Source organism: Leptonychotes weddellii, chromosome 8 (genome assembly GCF_054177405.1).
Source record: "Leptonychotes weddellii isolate Sample4059 chromosome 8, ASM5417740v2, whole genome shotgun sequence".
Lineage (NCBI taxonomy): Eukaryota > Metazoa > Chordata > Mammalia > Carnivora > Phocidae > Leptonychotes > Leptonychotes weddellii.
The window spans coordinates 89,644,099-89,663,980 of NC_138376.1; the positions used below are offsets into that span (position 1 = coordinate 89,644,099).

The window sequence follows — 19,882 nt, forward strand, 5'->3', positions numbered from 1 at the left end:
CACCTGGGTGGCTCAGTCGTTAAGCGTCTGCCTTCGGCTCAGGTCATGATCCCAGGGTCCTGGGATCGAGTCCCACATCGGGCTCCTTGCTCAGCGGGGAGCCTGCTTCTCCCTCTGCCACTCCCTGCCACTCTGCCTACTTGTGATTCCTCTCTCTCTCTCTCTGTGTCAAATAAATAAATAAAATCTTTAAAAAAAATAAAAATAAAATAAAAATAGACTTTTCAGCACCTAACAGAGCCTCATTCGTCTTTACCATGCCCAGCTGTGGTTGGGCTTTTTAAAGATGAGGAAAACTGATACACACAAAATGGGTAATTTCTTATGATCATAGAGCCAATGAGTGAGGGAATTTGGACAAAGTCAGCAAATCCAAAACAATATTCTTGATACTTTAATATGTATAGTAGTTTTAAGTAAAAATAAGGCAGTTAAAATATTTTGAATTCTTATGAGATGCTAGTCTCTATGCTCAATACTTTCCTAGCATTATCTCACTTAATACTAATGATAACCCTGTGAGTTGAGCACTACCATTGTCTCTATGTTACGGATGATGAGTTGTAGCTTGGAGAGGTAAAGGGACTCACCTAAGGGGAGCCTGGGTGGCTCAGATGGTTAAGCGTCTGCCTTCGGCTCGGGTCGTGATCCCAGAGTCCTGGGATCGAGTCCCACATCGGGCTCCCGGCTCCGTGGGGAGCCTGCTTCTCCCTCTGACCCTCTCCCCTCTCATGCTGTTTCTCTCTCGCTCGCTCTCTAAAAAATAAATAAATAAAATCTTTAAAAAAAAAAAAAAAAGGGACTCACCTAAGGCCACACGGCCAGTACTGGGCAGGAACCCAGTGTCATAACCATTGTGCTCTATCACCTCCCAAGTATATGGAAATAATTTATGAAATTAGAAAAGCAATAGGTGCGCAAACCCTCTTCCCCACCACCATACCTCTGCCAGTGATCTTTAACTTTTCCTTAGGAATCACAGGACTGGAGAGTGACCAAGAACCAAGAACCATGGTTTTACTTATAGCACATTAAAGGGTAGCATTAAATTAGGCTTTAAGATTTTTTTTTTCCGTTAGGTGTAAATGATGCTTCTTATGTGAACATTATAATTTTGGATGTCTTTTTTTTTTTTTTTTTTAAGATTTTCATTTATTTATTTGAGAGAGAGCACAAGCGGGGAGGAGGGGGCAGAGGGAGAGGGAAAAGCAGACTCTCTGCTGAGCAGAGAGCCCGACGTGGGATCGATTCCAGGACCCTGGGATCATGACCTGAGCTGAAGGCAGACGCCTAACCGACTGAGCCACCCAGGTGCCCAATTTGTCTTTGCACCCTGATGGAAACAATCTCACATTTGTAAGGAGTCTTAGATAGGACCCCTTGAAATGACTTGTTTCATTTTCATGCATTCAAATGGATTTAAGTGATTCTTTTAGCTTATAGGAAACACTGTGTTGAGAGTTTACATGGAGGGACTTTTGACAATAAGTACCTTGTGTTTCCTTTTATTTTACTGCCAAATATCTTTCATCTGCTGAGGCAAAAGTGTCTTCTTCATTGGATTGTTAGTCATATCATTAGCATCTATTTTAAACATGGTGACAATAAGGTTTAAAGAGATTCTACAACAGTTTTGCAGAACTTGGTCACGTGCTTCGAGTCTATAGCTGTAATTTCTATCAGCATAATATCTGTTTTCCTTTCGAGAACAGTAAAGATTTTGAATAATTGAAGTTTCATCATCATAACTTATGTCTTACTAGTTTTATTCCCACATAACCATGTAGACCCTGCTGTCCTGGTTCTTCCATTCCTTTTCAGGCAACACACAGTGTAAAAAAGGTTAAGACAGTGGGAGAAAAGCAAAGTTTATGAGAGAGTATGACTGACAGTGAAATTAGTAATACCTTGGGAAATCAGTTCACATTGCCATCAGACAAAGAACTCTGTAATAATTGCAGGCTCTTCTTTGTGGTTGAAAAGATTGTAGTCATCAAGAGCTCACTTGATCTTAGACATGGGAAGAAATTTTCTCACACCCACACGTGGATGATCGTATATGTGTTGAGACCTGTTGTAACTTGAATATTAGAAGAGGAAGGATCCAACTGTAATGAAATCATGTTTCTAGAAATGGTTTCACTCTTCTGATATTTCAGAGCACTCTTTCTCAAATTGCAGGTTGTGACCCATCAGTAGGCAGTAAAATCAATTGAGTTGACACAACCAGCATGCTGTCAATTAAAAAAATGAGATGGAATAGGAAATCTTATAGTGTGTTACATACAATAGAAAGAATTGTAACATTAGACTTTTTTTCTGTTTCTGCATGTGTATGCATGTGTACTTACTTAGACTGTAATGGAAAACCTATGTTCTAACTATGGGTCATAATTTAAAAAAAAGTTTGAAGTCTGTTGTTTTACTGTATGGATTAGTTCATAACTGAAGGAATTTTTGCACTATTTATTTCATGTCATCCAAACAATTTTCCACAAGTGCAATTCAGTTGAAAGTGTTCTTTTGAAGCCTAAGTCGTGCTTTGTAGTATTACAGAACTCAGTTCATACCGGGTATATCTTAATTTCACTTTTCTGTTAGTGGAACATGATTTCTTATCAAACGGGAAATAGTCTTTTAAGGAAGTTATTGTTTTCCTTTCAGAGTGGGTGGAATTAGAGTAGACTAAATAAACAGTTGATGTGTGTAGTCAAGCATCTAGGATTTGTTTTAAGCTTCTTTAGAAAATACCTTGTATATCCATACTTCCGGAACAGCTGACATTAAAAGCGTAGAGACGTATGCTTTCAGGCATTTGGAGAACAGATATTGAGCCCATACTCTGTTTTGGACCTGTCACTTTACCCTCAGGAATTCCTTGTTAACATACTCCTCTCCTCTTGCCTGTGAGCTTCTTTAAGTGGGAACTACGTTATGCTAAGTTCCCAGCTATTTGTTGAGTGAGTTTTTAATGACAAGTTTCTGTGTATTAGTTTAAAGGGACTTCTTCCAGTTTCTACTTTAAGGCTAATGCTGAAAGTAGCCTATGTTACAGAGAATATTAGGTAAATTTGGTATTTTTAATTATATTATTTTTCTGATTTATACATAATGTTTTCATATTGCAGAGAATTTAGAAAATAAATGTATAAAGAAAATGAAAATCACTTGTAATCCTACATCATAGTGCTTCAAACATTTTCCCTTTATATCTATGTGTACACAATATTCTGTTTTTAAATTAAATAGAATTCGGGCGCCTGGGTGGCTCAGTTGGTTAAGCGACTGCCTTCGGCTCAGGTCATGATCCTGGAGTCCCTGGATCGAGTCCCGCATCGGGCTCCCTGCTCGGCAGGGAGTCTGCTTCTCCCTTTGGCCCTCCCCCCTCTCATGTGCTCTCTCTCATTCTCTCTCTCTCAAATAAATAAATAAAATCTTTAAAAAAAAATAAAATAAAATAAATTAAATAGAATTCTAAAACATGACTTTAACTTTTCCTTAATATCACATTGCTTGGAGATACCATAGTTTGATCAGCCTTTTCTAATTTAGATTGTTGCCAGATGTTCAGAGTTAAAATATTTAAATTTTGTGTAGAGATCACTTGGGAAGCTATAAAATACTGAGTACTTACAGCTTTTTCCAAAATCTAACCTTCATCCAGTTTTGTTTTTGTCAGTTGTTTTGAGAAGGGGTTTGGTCAATCTCACAAACCAGCTCTGGCTCCAAGCAAACCCCAGGATTTAGGCCCATCATGGAGTGACCACCCTTCACATATTCTGCAGAGGAGAGGACCTTTCAGCCTAAGGAGAGAGGAAATGACGCATAGTTTAGTCATCATGGGCTTTGGCACTTTGGCAATTAAATTACAGTTCAAAGGAAGAAAAAGATAAACATTGCACCGTAGCCACTTTTGAAGAGTAGACAAGTTCCCGGTAGCAAAGCTTCCTCCTTCCCCCTTATTTCCACAGCCTCCCCTTTGACGTTAGTAGGTGGCAGTTGAATCTAGTGGTCCCGCCGCATGCCCCGGTATCACTGTGACTCACTGCCCATCAGGGCTCCCAACACCATGTGGACCTTAATCCTCCAAACCAAGGTTGTATTTTTTTGCCCTAAAGACTGACCTTCATTTCTTTTCATTTTAGTTTTTTTTAAAAACCTGTATACCCTCGGGGCATCCTGGTGGCTCAGTGGGTTAAGCCTTCAGCTCAGGTCATGATCCCAGGGTCCTGGGATCGAGCCCCACATCGGGCTCCCTGCTCAGTGGGGAGCCTGCTTCTCCCTCTGCCTCTGCTGCTCCCCCTACTTGTGCTCTCTCTCTCTTTTGCTCTGTCAAATAAATAAATAAAATCTTTTAAAAAATAAATAAATAAAATAAAAATGAAAAAAAAATAAAAATGAAAAAACCTGTACACCCTCATCATCATAGCTACAGCAACCATCAACTTCTCCCTGTCTCTTTTTTCTTATCCTGCTTCCTCCCTTTTTTTACTCTCCTATCTTAAGGCAAATCCCAGACCTCATGTTATCATGTCATTTCAGCTCAGATATGTCAGCAGGCCTCCCTAAAAGAAGACATTTCCTACATAACCTCAATAGCATTATCACACCTAATAAAATGAATAATACTTTCCTGACAGCAATACCCCACTTACCTTCTTTAAATGGTTTTGTAAGGTTGGTTTTTCAAATCAGGATCCAAACAAAATTCACTTGGTTGCTGTTTATTTAATTTTCCTTTAATCTGAAATAAATACTTTCTTTTATGCCTCTTTATACAATTCCTTGTTGAAGAAATTCAGTCAGTTGCACCTAGAATGTCCCAGCCCAGATGCGGCTAATGGCTTTCTTGTGGTGTCAATAAACTTTTGTGTTTCCTATAACCTGGAAGTTAGACTTAAAGACTTGATGAGATTTGGAGTCAGTTATTGATTCACGTTTTGCTTTTTGGCGAAAAAAGTTCGTAGGTGTTGGTGCATAGAGCACATTTTATCCTCCCTGGAGACACATAGTAACTGATTACCTTACTTTTCGTCATGCTAGGATCCATCAGTAAGTTAGCTGGTAACACAGCTGGTACTTCCATTTTAAAGTTCTTCTCAACCTTCTACCCAATGGTTTTCCATCTGTTTATGACCATTGCAGGAGTCAGTTACCTCTCATTAGGGAACTGTTCATTTTAATAGGACAATATCATGAAAGCATCCAAAGGGAGGTCTGATAAGGCAGCAGTTCAGATGTTGTTGGTTTTTTTTTTTAAGATTAAACACAAATATTTGTTACAAAATCAAATAAAGAAGAGAGGCAAAAATGTTTTTAAAATCCTAGAGCCATGCGGCGCCTGGGTGACTCAGTCATTAAGCGTCTGCCTTTGGTTCAGGTCATGATCCTGGGGTCCTGGCATCGAGTCCCACATTGGGCTGTGTGCTCGGTGGGAAGCCTGCTTCTCCCTCTCCCACTCCCCCTGCTTGTGTTCCCTCTCTCACTGTGTCTCTCTCTCTGAAATAAATAAATAAAATATTAAAAAAAAATTAAAAAAAAAATTCCTAGGGCGCCTGGGTGGCTCAGTCGGTTGGGCGACTGCCTTCAGCTCAGGTCATGATCCTGGAGTCCCGGGATCGAGTCCCGCATCGGGCTCCCTGCTTGGCGGGGAGTCTGCTTCTCCCTCTGACCCTCCTCCCTCTCGTGCTCTCTGTCTCTCTCTCTGTCTCGAATAAATAAATAAAATCTTTAAAAAAAAAAAAAATCTTAGAGCCATTGGTAAATCCCCACCATCAGTGAAGTAGCCTTAAGGAAAGCTGATATACATTGTACTTTCTCATCTGTAAACTGGAGCATGTATAGGAGCCGCCTTCAGACATAATACCCGATGCTCCTCAGACAAATATGAGAAATGTGGGTAATGAATTTGGTATAGAGAGATTTTTAGAATAAAGTGGCCCCCTTTATTGGTTTTCATTCCATGCACACCTTTTCAATGCAAATGTGGATAATATTTAAGCATAGTTTAACTAGTTTATACAGAATAACAAATCCAAATAGTAAAGTATAAACTAGAAAATGAAAGCCTCCTCATTTTCATCCTCTGTCAGCCAAACTTAACCAGACTGACACATTTTTTTAATTAAACTTTCTCTGAGATAACTGTCCATTATATACAGTTGCAAGAAATAATAGAGAGAAGTGTTGTGTCCCTTTAACTTGGTTATCCTCAATTATAACATCTTGCCAATCACAACCAGGAAATTGACATTGATACGCAAGAAATGGAACAGGAAATGATAGATTTTTAAATAACTTGTCGTCTTCCTTGTCAGTGATTCTTTACTGGAGTTAGGTGATGAGAGTAAGCTACCTGAGTGTTGGGATGAGGTCATGGGAATATTGCTTCCCTACTGTCGATCATTTGCATGCATCTGCCTTATACAATCCATGGTACGGTGGGCATTTTCTTTCCCTCCCAGTTCTCCATTCTCCCCTTTGACATATTTCTAGGCCTTTTTTTTCCTCCAGCTTTATTGAGATATAATTGACATATGATGTATTAGTTTAAGTCTACAATGTGTTGATCTGATACATATTGCAAAATTATTACCACCGTAATGTTAGCTAACCTCTCCATCACCTCACATAATCCCCATTTCTTTTTTGTGGTGAGAACATTTAAGTTACTCTTAGCAACTTTCAAGTATCTATTACAGTATTATTATTATATCTAGTTTTTGGAATTCATCAAGATTGTGGAAGGACAATAGGGTGAAAATTCCTGATGTAGTTAATACCATGGAATAAATGTATTCTATTAGCGCTTGCCACAGAAAACTCCATGAAGAGTCTCCTTCCGTGGGCAGGGGTGAAATTACAAACTTCTGATGACAGCTTGCTTTTTAATAAATTAGGACCCAGCAGTTCCTTTCAGGTTTTTTTGGCAGAACAAAGACTCCTGGAGTATCATTCTGATAACTAATGGAAAAGAGAACTTTTTTCAAGGAGGCAGAGATCCCCCAGGCAAAGTAAGATGGGAGTGTTGAAGACAGACCCGCTCCCCTTCTGCTGGTATCGCCAGGTGAAATTAGTTTCCTCTTGGGCTTTAGAGTAAAAGTGATTGGAAAGAAGTACAATTACAGGGTTGAATGAACATGATACCCTGGGATTTTCCTTTGTCATGACATGTCACTTCAGTAAAATCGAGAATACAATGATCATATGAGAGTTGATTCACATATAATTACCCCTCATTTTATATTTAGCTGCGCTTTCCACAAAGAGTTCACTTTTTCTTCTCTTATGAAAGCAGAGAATTTCATAGTAATAAGAAAAGAGGTGTTTAAACGTTTGAGCAGGTGCTATCTTGGTGGCTTAGAGAGGGTTATGTGTATATTTATTTGCATCATTGTTTGTATGCTGATTACCCTAGCGTTGCCCTGTCAGCATGCTCACAATCATTGCCTCCCAAGGTGGGGCACGTCATAGAAATGAGCGGCTTGGATGTGGTGGGGAGCTAGGGCATTTTTCTCCTTTAAAGGGGCAGCCGCTGTCTCACTAGCCCGATGAGAACGCCTGCTGGTATCGTTGCCATGTCTTTCAGTCTTCAAGAGAAACTGTAAATTGGATTTTTTAATGAAAGCCTTTATAAGCAGGCAAATAATCCAAATTTTAAATCAAAGCCCTGTGCACTATGTCCTTCTGCACCATATGCTTCACTCTAGTATATTTTTCATTTAATTTTCAACAATTTTGTACTCACTGCCAGAGATGTCACGAAGTACAGCTGTCACCTCAACCTTAACCAAACTCACAGCGTTTGCCCCCAGACCTGCTGCTCTCTGAGCTTCTCATTCTATCTATATTAGCCTTAGTGTTCCAGTCATTTCTGGACTCAGAATCTCGGTGGGTTTTTTGTTTCTTCTCTTCCCCACTACACCAAAACCCAAGTCTGTTGATTTTGGTTTTTTTTAGATTTTATTTAAATTCAAGTTAGTTAACATTAGTTAACTAATTAGCATTAGTTTCAGGGGTACAATTTAGTGATTTATCAGTTGCATCTAACACCCAGTGCTCATTGCATCAAGTGCCCTCCTTAATGCTCATCAGCCAGTTACCCAATTACCCCATCCTCCCACCCACCTCCCCTCCAGCAACCCTCAGTTTGTTTCCTAGAGTTAAGAATCTCTTACGGTTTGTCTCTCTCTCTGATTTTACCTCATTTTATTTTTCCTTCCCTTCCCCTATGTTCATCTGTTTTGTTTCTTAAATTCCGCATATGAATGAAATTATATAGTATTTGTCTTTCTCTAACTGACTTATTTTGCTTAGCATAATACCCTCTAGTTCCATCCATGTCACTGAAAATGGCGAGATTTCATTCTTTTTGATAACTGAGAAATATTCCATTGTATATACATCTTTATCCATTTGTCCTTCAATAGACATCTGGGCTCTTTCCATAGTTTGGCTATTGTGGACATTGCTGCTATAAACATTGGGGTGTGTGTACCCCTTTGAATCACTATGTTTGTATCCTTTGGATAAGTACCTAGAAGTGCAATTGCTGGGTTGTAGGGTAGTTCTGGGGTTTTTTGGTTTGTTTTGTTTTAAGATTTACTTATTTATCCGAGAGAGAGAGAAGGAGAGAGAGAATGCAAGTTGGGGGATGGGCAGAGGGAGAGAGAGAATCCCAAGAAGGCTCCATGCCTATTGTGGAGCACAACTCGGGGCTCAATCCCAGGACCCCAAGATCATGACCTGAGCTGAAATGAAGAGTCAGATGCTTAACTGACTGAGCCACCCAGGCACCCCAGGGTAGCTCTATTTTTAACTTTTTGAGGAACCTCCATATGGTTTTCCAGAGTGGCTGCACCAGCTTGCATTCCCACCAACAGTGTAAGGGGGTTCCCCTTCTCCGCATCCTCACCAACACCTGTTGTTTCCCGAGCCGTTGATTTTTTTTTATTGTGAATTTCTGATTTTCTTTCCCTTCCCTTTCTAGCTGTCCCATTCCTAGCCCTTGTACTGCTCTTCTGACCTGGATTCTCCCCACATTCTAGATCCTATAGCATTGGCCAACCAGGTTGATCATCCTTTTTTAAATACTTCTTTCATTATCTCCCTTCTCAAAAACTTCTATGGGTCTCTGTAGTCTTCCATATAAATTCCACAGCTTCTCCCTAGATGTGGAGGTGTCACAGTAATTTTATCTGAGTGTCCATCTACATTTCTGCTGTATTCTTGGTAAAGTTAACTCTCATCCGCTATCCATCTGTCTGGCTGGAGCTGCTGGGAATCTTGTGACAGTTTCTGGAATATGGGTGGATTCCTCTCCTTGGACTTATCTGATGAGATGGAGTAGCTTCTGGAGTTCTCTGCCCTGCCCCCTGCCAATTTTTTGTTTTGTTTAGTTTGTTTGTTTGTTTACTACTATCATTTGGGCTGCAAGCCTCAGGGTCAGAAAAGAGTGGGACGAAGGAAAGCCCCAGGCCAATCCTGCTCTAGCTCAGGAAGAGGCTGGAGGAGAAAGGAAGCAGCCTTGGGCTTTAGATTCCCACTATGCCCAAACTGGGGCTTCTCTGTGGGAGACTTTGGGATGCAGAGGCCTTGTTTTATTACTCAGAGAATTCCTTCTTCAACCAATTTCTGCTTTCCCTCCAGTTAAGGGCAGAAATTCTTGCTTTTATGTGAAGCCTTACCAGCCACAGGAATTTTGTGATTTGAATGCAGCGTATGCTCGTTTACCTTGCAACCCACCCAGTTGGCATGCCATTAGATATTTGAGTGACTCAATCACTTTAATCTACTGGAGCAATGTGTTGGTCAATTGATGAACTTCCCTCTTCGGAAAAGTCTTAAGGAAATTTCTTACTTTAGTGAAGTAGTGATAATTCACTGGAATAGATTCTCTCCTGCCTTCCTCAGCCCTTTAAGCTCCTGATATGGCACATGGCACCCAGTATTAGAGTTAGATGAACATGTGACTCTCTCCCATTTTGCTCTGAGTTCTGTGAAGCCACCATTGCTGCCTTTTTGTGTCTCCAGCAGTACCAGGTCTGGTATGTGCCAAGCACTCAGTGCACTAGACCCTCAGCATTCTCTAATGACACATCCTGGGTCTATCAGGAACCTTCCAGTCAGTGACTGTCATTAACTGCGACATGAATGTCGAACCGCTGGAAACCTCCAGCTATGACAGGCTGTCACTCTCCTCTCAGCCCACGTCTCAGACTCCACCAGCCGCACACTCTCCTGTTTAACAATACAATGACCCTCTTGGAAGTAAGTATGATTATTTTCTCCACCACAAATTATTGCATGGCATCGGCTTGCTAATAAATGAAACCACAAATGGCAAATCTGTGACTGCCAAGGGCCTACTGTGCAAGTTTCCATGGGTAGATAAATAGATGATTAGCAAAAGTGGTATGATTAAATGAAGTATTTGCTGAGGGCTTTCCATTCTAATATATGAAACACTTTGGTCCAAAATATTCAGAAGATTAAACTGGGAAACAAGATGAAATAACCTGAAATAATATAAAATTTAATCTTCTTCTTCTTCTTCTTCTTCCTCTTCCTCTTCCTCTTCTCCTCCTTCTCCTCCTTCTCCTCCTTCTCCTCCTTCTCCTCCTCCTTCTTCCTCTTCTTAGCTTTTCCCTCTACAAAGAAGGAATAACATACATGACTTGGAGATTGTACTAGACTCTCTCAATCCTCAGTAAGAATTAATGTCACTTCTTTCATTCTCTTTTTCTTTACCAGGTGATGGCTGTGGGCACATAGTGACCTATCAGGACAGTGGCACAATGACATCTAAGAATTATCCAGGGACTTACCCCAATCACACGGTTTGTGAAAAGACCATCAGAGTACCAAAAGGGAAGAAGCTGATTCTGAGGTTAGGCGATCTGGATATTGAATCCCAGACCTGTGCTTCTGACTACCTTCTCTTCACCAGCAATTCCGATCAGTATGGTAAGAAAAGAGGTCTAGGTTTCTGTGAGCATGAAGTAATTTGAAGCTTGGGAGGGAGGGCAAGTGGTGTGTTGGTGAGTATTATAGCCTGGGAAGATTAGAAGAGAAGCTTGCTTTTTGTAAGCTCCTAGGGTAGCTCACGTGGATACACTTGCTTCCTAAGCTGCAACAAAGACATCTAAGGAGATTTAGCATTAGCCTTGTGTGTGTCTCAGGAGCTTTGTTTGAGTGTGTATCTTGCTGGGAAGAGAATTGGAGATGTATGGCACTTGGCTAGAACATCTACAAGTCATTCATTCATGTGACAGATATTTATTGAACAGCGATCATGTGTTCAGGAACTCTGTGGGATACAGCTTGAAAAAACAAAGTTCCTCCTTCATGGAGCTTGCTTTGGTGGGGAGGGGAGGTGGAAAATCAAATGCATCTATCATATGAGGGGTAGTGAGAAAGAAGAATGAGAATAACAAAAACAAGGCAGCCTAAGGTTGTACAGAGCCTGTTTTTGAGTCGGTTTCTACTACAAATGGGATGGTCAGGAAGACTTCTCCAGTACGGGAACATTGAGCAGAGACCCGAATGACTCGAGGGAATGGACTGTGTGCATGTGTCTGAGGTCAGAGTTTTCTGGGTAAGGGAACAGCAGATGCAGAGGACAATTTCCAAAATAATCTTTTGAAATCAAGCCTTTTTTGTGCTTTGGGGTGTGCAGTTAGCACACTGGAGTCTGAAATCACCAGAACAGTGACCCTGTGATGCCAAGTCCAAGGAAACAGCTTAGGTTTAGACAATTCAAAAACAAAGACGAAATCTTATATACAGGTTCTTCTGAGGTTAGAGGTTTACGGAAATTCTCTATGCATACGGCTCCCAAAACGATACAGGTTTTGTCTGCCTACTAGCTCTGCAGGCAATTTCTCAAACACACACAACTTTCAATGTTGTCTTTACCTTTGCATGCAGACGTGTTTCCTCTCTCCTGCTGCCTCCTCCCAGCGTGGAGGCCCCGACTAGCCTGGAGACCATTCAGAGGTCTATGCTTATCTAGCCCGCATGGAAAAAAAAACCTAGGATGTTTTTTATCCCTGGGAATATTATGTCTATTTTAATGATTGCTGAATTACTCTGACAGAATAAAGATAGTTGATTTCATATAATTGGTTGCAACTTTTTACTGCAGTTTGATTCAGATGGGAAAGATGAGGGACACCTGGGTGGCTCAGTTGGTTAAGCATCTCACTTCGGCTCAGGTCATGATCTCAGGGGTCCTGGGATCAGCCCCAAGTGGGCCTCTGTGCTCAGCGGGGAGCCTGCTTCTCCCTCTCCCTCTGCCCCTCCTCCCACTCATGCTCTCTCTTTCTCAAATAAATAAAATCTTTATAAAAAAACAAATGGGAAAAATGAGAATTCAAGGGATGCTGAAAGCCCCTGGGAATGCTTACTGGTGATCACGTGTGTATTAATTTGTGGAAGCACTCTTCAGGGAATCCCTCATCAGCCAGGAAATGTCATTCACATTCAGAGGGGAGGATTGAGTTCAGAGCCCTCCTGTAAGATGTGAGGCAAACGCTGCGGGGCCAGCCATGGCTTTCCCACACTGGTGTCTCCTGGGGACCGTCTACTTTCCTGGAAGAGGAGCAGTTACTTCCATCTGCTGACAGAGCAGCAGAGAGTAGCCCTCTCTGTTGCTTGCCACCTCTCTCAAATCAGAGGTGAGGTGAGAAGAACTAGAAAGGGGAGCGGATCAGCGAAAAGCAGGATTGGAGAATGGATGTTGCTTTCCCACACCGTGAGTTTACTTCATCAGCTCCGATGTATATTCACGAATATCCGGGAAAGAGGAAACACATAGGGTTAACAACATATTAGGAGCTAGGTTCTGAGGTGATTGTGGTCAGCTTCAGGGCACTGATCTCCACCATTTCTAGATTTCTCGAATTTTCAAGGCTTAGACCCATCAAATGAGTAATGAATTGCAATTCATCTGTAGCAGTAAAGCCAACTAAATTATTTTTCTCTTTATATTTTTTTTATATACCAGTTAGGTTTATCTTTTAAAAACCAGAATTTGTGCTCATTGTAGAAATAAACATATTCAGGGTCTGTTGTAATGCCAGGCACATGCTTGACCCTTACGTAGATTTTCTGGAATCCTTATATCCACCTTGGAGGTAAATGTTATTAACTCCTTTCTACAAATAGGGAAACTAAAGCACAGTGAGTTGGGTTTTTTTTGTTTTTGTTTTTGAGTAGCATGCCAAAGATCACACAGCTAGTTGAGGGGTGAAAGGAGGATTTGTGTCCATGTCTTTGTGGTTCAAATACCTCTGATTCCAGATGTCTGCTCCTCTGTCCCAGTCCCACAACTCAAAGAAAACCACAACACATTCTTAGCCCAATATTATATCATACAGCAATTTTGTCTAAAATTAGCAGGGAGAGCTAATATTTTTGGCTAGGGATGTTCTTAAGATGAAATATTCAGTGATGCTCAGAATGTTTCTTTTGTGGCTACGTTAAAGATTTCCTGATCAGTCACACTAAGACAAACCCAGCAGACAGGGGTAAGGGAAATTAGCAATAAAGGAAATATCTGGAAAGAAAATTAGGATATTTTAGTCCTGTAAGAATATTTTTAAAAAATTAAATGCTTAGGGTGAGCTAGAGAAAGTGTATACATGCGTATGCTGTGTATGTTGCATATACATGTTTGTGTCTTTTGTAGTTTTGAAGCGCATTCTGAGAGGAGCCACTCTTCGTATGCATGTGCTTATAATATTCAATCCAGTGATTTGAATGTAGTAGATCTACTCAGTGAATAAATGATTTTTTAATAAAGTCAATCAACAAGTTCAATGACGTGGAACCAGTTAACTAAAACATGTTACAATTACTTGGCATATTAAACACATGTTTGTTTAAAAGACTTAATATGGGAAGCTGCTTATGATATAGTGTTAGGTAAAATATGAATATATGCTAATGTTATAACAATAAGAAAAAAACCTTCCAATAAAATAAGACAACATAACTTCAGCAGAATCTTGAAGTGAGACTTTAGAAGTTTTAACTACTGGTATTGTTATATCTTCTCTCTACTTTCTATTTTTTCTTTCACAAACATAAGTTAATATGTTGTTAATACAGGGACGCCTGGGTGGCTCAGTCAGTTAAGCATCTGCCTTCCGCTGGGGTCATGATCCCAGGGTCCTGGGATCCAGCCCCACATCCAGCTCTCCGCTCAGCAGGGAGTCTGCTTCTCCCTCTGCCCTTACCCCTCGCTCGTGCTCGCTCTCTCTCTCTCTCTCCCCCCTCTCTCACAAAAATAAAGAAATAAAAAAAAAAATCTGAAAAAAAAAATGTTAATACAGAACAAATAGATTTCCTTGGACCCAAAACACGAACTAGACCAATATTTTAACTTAGTTAAAATAGTCCGGTGGTCAGTTTGAACCTCCCTAAGGAGCACAGGCATCTGCAAAGGAGGAGGAAGGAGCGCTGTGTCATCCTGCGCCCCAGCTCAGGGTGGGCGTTCCTGTGGGGCTGTTGCCCAGTTCCCCGGGAGAGTGGGAGGCCACTCGGCGTGCCTCCAGAGGGAGAGCCCTCGTGTTAGTGCAGGGTCCCAGGGAGCCACGGCACTTGGCTGGGCTGCCGGGGGTGGCCGAAAGTGCCCACTGAAGGGCGGCAGTGGGGACCGTATGTTGTGGAATACCGCTTTGAAATTCCCATATATGATGGCTCTGACCATTACAAGTGTGGCTGAAATAGCCGAATCGTTTTAGTTTATCCAGCTCGATTTTTTTCATTAACCAATTAATTATTAAAACCCGTGCCAAGAGATTTTACGACTCAACACTATCAGAATTTTGAAAAAGGAGTTAATGTTTTGAAAAAGAATAATGTTTTCTGGCATTAGTGTTTGCAAGCTCTGCCAAGAATGGAAGTACTTGGAATGTGATTGCATTAACAATTGTGAATATGCTGGAGCTGTACACTTTTTAATCATTGTGCAGTTCATGTGTAGTGGTTCGTCCCCCATGCCAATTTTGTTTTAAATGTTTGGTTCATGTACTTTTGGGCACTGTTATAATTCACATTCATGATAGTAAAATGCACTGTAAACAAGTGTAAGCCACACCAGTTTTCCCAGTAAGCAGGCAAAATATACACTTGATCTCATTGCTTTTAAAAGGCCTGATACAGACAAGGTGGGATTATTATTCTTCTGTTTGTCAGGTATTATAATTGTAGTTGATATTTCAGATTCAACATCAGTTAGAAGGATTACATATATATTTCCTACTGAGTGAGGACTCTTCCTTTCAAAATACCCTTGAAACAGCCAGGAAGCAGCAAAGTTGACAAAGTAAAGAATATCAACCTTACTTTGGAAAATGTGTTTTTTTTTAGAACAAAATAAGTTTTGGGGCGCCTGGGTGGCTCAGTCCGTTAAGCGTCTGCCTTCCACTTGGGTCATGATCCCAGGGTCCTGGGATCGAGTACCACATCAGTCTCCCTGCTCAGCGGGGAGTCTGCTTCTCTCTCTCCCTCTGCCCCTCCACCCTGCTCATGCTGTCACTCTCTCTCAAATAAATAAATAAAATCTTAAAAAAAAAAGAACAAAATAAGTTTTTAAAGATGTTCTTAAACACAAGTTTTACTTTTAAACTTACAAAACATTTTGGATCTAAACACATATACCGACTTTCAAGATTGTGTGCTAATATCCTGGCTAAAAAAAAAGTCTTTAAGAAGTATCATAGTTTGCTTAGTAGAGGTTGTTTTTACTATAACTGAGGGAATTTTGGGTTTTTGTTTGTTTAGGAGACCAAAGAAGCTGATACTGCCTTCCAAAGAAACATTAATGTCCCTTTTATCTTCTAGGATTCAGGCTAGGGTCACAAGCATTTCGTTGTCATGACTCCTCACTCTGCTTTAATCTGGGAGAGTTCCTCGTCTTACTTTGTCTCTTACATAGTTTTGAAGAGTTCCAACCATTTATTTGTAGAATGTCTGTTGCTTTTGGTTCGATGCTTTTGGTTCGATGTTCCCTAGTGATTAAATTCAGATTATGCATTTTTTTGGAAAATAGAACATTATCCCTTTTTAAAGTGATCTTTGAAAGCCTTGTTTCCAAAAATGTCCAGCATTAGAAATTGTGAGGTCCTATGTCCCCTGAGGAATGTGAACTAAGTCTGCATTGTTTTCTTTGCTTCTCTTTTCACGGCTTTCCTCAGGTGGACTCTTTTTAGCATTCAAAACTGCATTCATTTAAGTCACTTCAAGTGTCTTCCCCAAACAGTTCTGCCTTGTTCAAAGAGGTCAGTGTAATATGAGACTGTGAAAAAATGTAAATTTAAGGTGGCACCTTCTTTACAAAGGAAGTTCACCTTAATATTTGGACGCATAAGGCCATAGAGACTTGACTGAGGTAGCCGATGCTATCCTAGGATTGAACAGGTTCACTTTTAAGCCTGAATTTGAAGATTAAAACAAAGAATCTATTTAAGTAATGTATCGTAAGATTTAAAATTGTTGTATAGTACAGTTCGGATTGCTGCTTTGGTACTGATTCTTGATTTCTGGCCTTTTATAGTCATGATATAAAGTAATAACAGGTTAATTATATAAAACATTAAAATAACATTAAAATATCTTGAACTTTGGGAAAAAGTCAATGCTAATTCAGACACTGTGTCATGCCAAAATACCTACATTTAAAATATAAAATATCTAACTTTTATTTATGACACTGAAGAGGGAGGGCTGTGAATTCATACTGAAGGTCATTATTCTCAACTTTAAAACTCTTTATGACTCGTCCTATGGTTAAGTTCCATTTCCAGTCATGCTGACCAGAAAGGGCCTGCTCTCAGGGACTCTAGAGGAATTGTCATTTCTGTTTTCCTGATATTTCAAGAGGATTGACTGGGTCCCAGTTGCCTTTGAAAGTTGGACTTCCTTTGATGTGTGGAGTTCAGGGTTGTTCCTGGACCCCCTGAAGGACTTGCTGAAAAAATCTGGATGGGAACCAGATATTGGCTTCTCAGACTTCCTCCCCCCACCCCACCCCGGTCACTGTGGATCAATGAAAACAGGCTGGTCTTCAGCATGCATTGAGATTAACACTGTCATTTCTGCTGAGATTTTTCACTTGTGCTTAAGAGTGCAGCAGAGTCTGGAATTAGACTTTCTACCTTCAAATTCCTGCTGTACTGCTCGTTTATTAATTGCTTAACCTTGAGCAAATTGGGTCATGTTTCCATACCTCCGTTGCCCCATCTTTAAAATGGCCAAAATAGGGCACCTGGGTGGCTCAGTGAGTTAAGCGTCTGCCTTCGGCTCAGGTCATGATCCCAGGGTCGTGGGATTGAGCCCCGCATCGGGCTCCCTGCTCAGCGGGGAGTCTGCTTGTCCCTCTCCCTCTGCCCCTCCTCTCTGCTCATGCTTTCTCTCTCTGTCAAATAAATAAATAAATAATCTTTAAAAAAATAAAATGGGCAAAATACTACTATCTACCATATTTGGGTGATGGAAGCACATATGTATAACATAAAAGAATGATGCCTGGCACAAAATCAGCACTCAGCAAATGTTAGACTTCATCCCCCTCACTCCTCTCCCCCTCCCTTTCCTCCCTCCTCCTCAGTGGCCTAGCACACAGTTTATTCTTTGTCTAAGAGGTCTAAGAGCAGAGAACATCTTGGCCCCCTCTCAGTACCCTGAGCACTTCCCTTCCATCAAGCAGAGGCTGAGCTGTGGCAGCCCACCCTGCCCTCCTGGTGAGTTTGCCCAAATCATTCCCAGCATGTGGCAGGGGTTCCTTGGGCCAGAAATAGCTCCCTGTACAGATTTTCTCCATCCAGCCTCATGAGATGAGCAGAAAACACATAGTCTCCAAGCCCACGGGTCATTTTGTTCGGTTTGGCTTTTTTATTTCACTGCCAGCCCATGTCTTTGTATCTAATTCTTATGGAAAGAGCCTCCTGATGTTTCCCTCTCTCATTTCACCAGTCTCTGTTCATGCCAGGCTGGCCAGGCTTATCTTGTTGAATATAATTATAATTTCTTTCTTTCCTTTTTTAGAAAATTATTAATTGTACCCTCCTATCTATAGAAACTTGTCAGCGTGGCACTCAAGGCTCACTCACTCTTCTCCCCATCCCCATTTCCAGCCTCATCCCTGAGTCTCCCCATGTCTGTGCCTTTTCCTGAACACATCGTACATAGAGCTTCATGCAGTGGTATTTTTATTGACAGTATTCCTCCCATAGGTCTCTTTTCCTTCCCCTGCATTTCATAAGAGTCCTCGATCTATAAATCTCTCCTCTGCATCTAAAAAAAGACTTGATTTACATAAAATTTTAGGACTCTACTTATTCTATAAAAAAGACCATGAAGTGCTGTAGAAGGCTCTTACACTTGAGCATTCAACTATATGCTGTACACGGGGCTTAGTTCTTTAGGCTAACTAACACATTGAACTGTCCTGATAGCCCTGAGGCTAGGGCCTGTTGTTAACATCCATACCTAAGAACACTGAAGCTCAAAGAGGTCAAGTAACTTGCTTATCACTTTCCTAGATCTGGGATGTGAGTGTGGGCATTTGATTCCAGAGACTCCACTCTTAAACCCTGTAACGTCCCAGAAACCATCTGACCCAGTGGCTTGTGTATAAGAAAACCTGAGCTGTAGTTTTGTCTGTAATTTGCCGGAAGAGACTTCTCCAGGCCTCCCCACCAGGGTATCCTGGGAATAAGATGGAGTTCTGAGAAATCGCTCACATGAAGAGTACAAGTAAAAATTTAAGGTCTCAAAGAAATGCTTCTTAGTCAAAATGCTTCAGGAGGCATTGTGGTCAGGGATAGAAACCAGCTTGCCACGGGAACCTAATGGTAAATTGGTTGAATTGGTTGTGGTCTGCTACGTGATTTGAGATATAGAAAAACCAGGAAGTTCAAGAATTGTTCTCTTCCATTTCCTCTACTTCCACCCCCACTCCCAGTATTTTTTTAACCATTGTCAGTGATCTAGAAGTACAGCAATGTGAAGCCAGCCGTTAATATTTATATTACACTAGGAACAAGAGAAATGGGAAAACTAGGAAATGATACTAAGCGTTTTGATTGCAACAAGATTTCTGTGATAATTTTTAGAAAGATACATATCTGGCATACTGCATTAACATCTAATCATTATGCCTTGTCTGTTGATTTTTTAAAAAATCCTAAATAGGGAAAAAAACACGAGATTGGTAGCGTCTATCTTATAAGTGGTTTGTATCTCCCAGACATATTATGAAGAATGCAAAATTCTCACAACTTTTAAAAATAATAATAAAAACGGCCTTTAAAGAAATTCCTAGCTCGTGCAAAGTTGTTTTGGGCCTCAGAAATACGTTCATTCTCCTCCAATTGGGTCTACTTGGGTGGACACTCTCGAGAAGGACTGCTTTTTGTTTGTCTGTTTTTGTTTTATTTTGTTTTGTCTTTTATGCCATGATAGAAGTCAGAAAGCATTTTAAACTCATATCGGCCAGACTCTTCCACACAAGATACCTCATTGACATAACCATAAGCCTCAAGGAGAAAAAGCTATGGGCCTCCTCCTCCTCCTTTCTCCCAGAAATCTTCCCTGGAGACACTGTGATTTAGTTTCAGTAACTGCCATCTTTTGTTGGGAGAGAAGTAATGGCCTAGGTGGGTTGAGCTCTAGTGTTAAGACATTTCTTGACCTGAGTCCCGGAGCCCCAAGGAAAGCCACACCTTTGTCTTGGAATCTGCCCGGTTCATTTATCATCTGTCACTGATTTTTGTCTGGGAACGAGAGGCCAAAACTCTCCAGGGATACCACTTACATTCTTACGTGACTATGGTTTTAATAGCATCGTCCAGGAATATCCTTTTTTTATGCTAAT

At 40.8% G+C, this 19,882-nt stretch overlaps 1 protein-coding gene across 8 annotated transcripts in view; it reads left to right on the forward strand.

Moving 5' to 3' along the window:
• Positions 1-19,882, forward strand: part of DCBLD1 (discoidin, CUB and LCCL domain containing 1) — a 72,802-nt gene that overhangs the window by 13,671 nt on the left and 39,249 nt on the right. For 7 of the 8 annotated variants that reach the window (XM_081828859.1, XM_081828862.1, XM_081828857.1 and 4 more), the window contains exon 2: positions 10,753-10,965. In XM_081828859.1, coding sequence (XP_081684985.1) covers positions 10,753-10,965 — 213 coding nt within the window. Of the gene's footprint in view, positions 1-9,840; positions 10,270-10,752; positions 10,966-19,882 lie in introns of those variants that run through there. The other variant, XM_081828865.1, reaches the window with a different exon arrangement.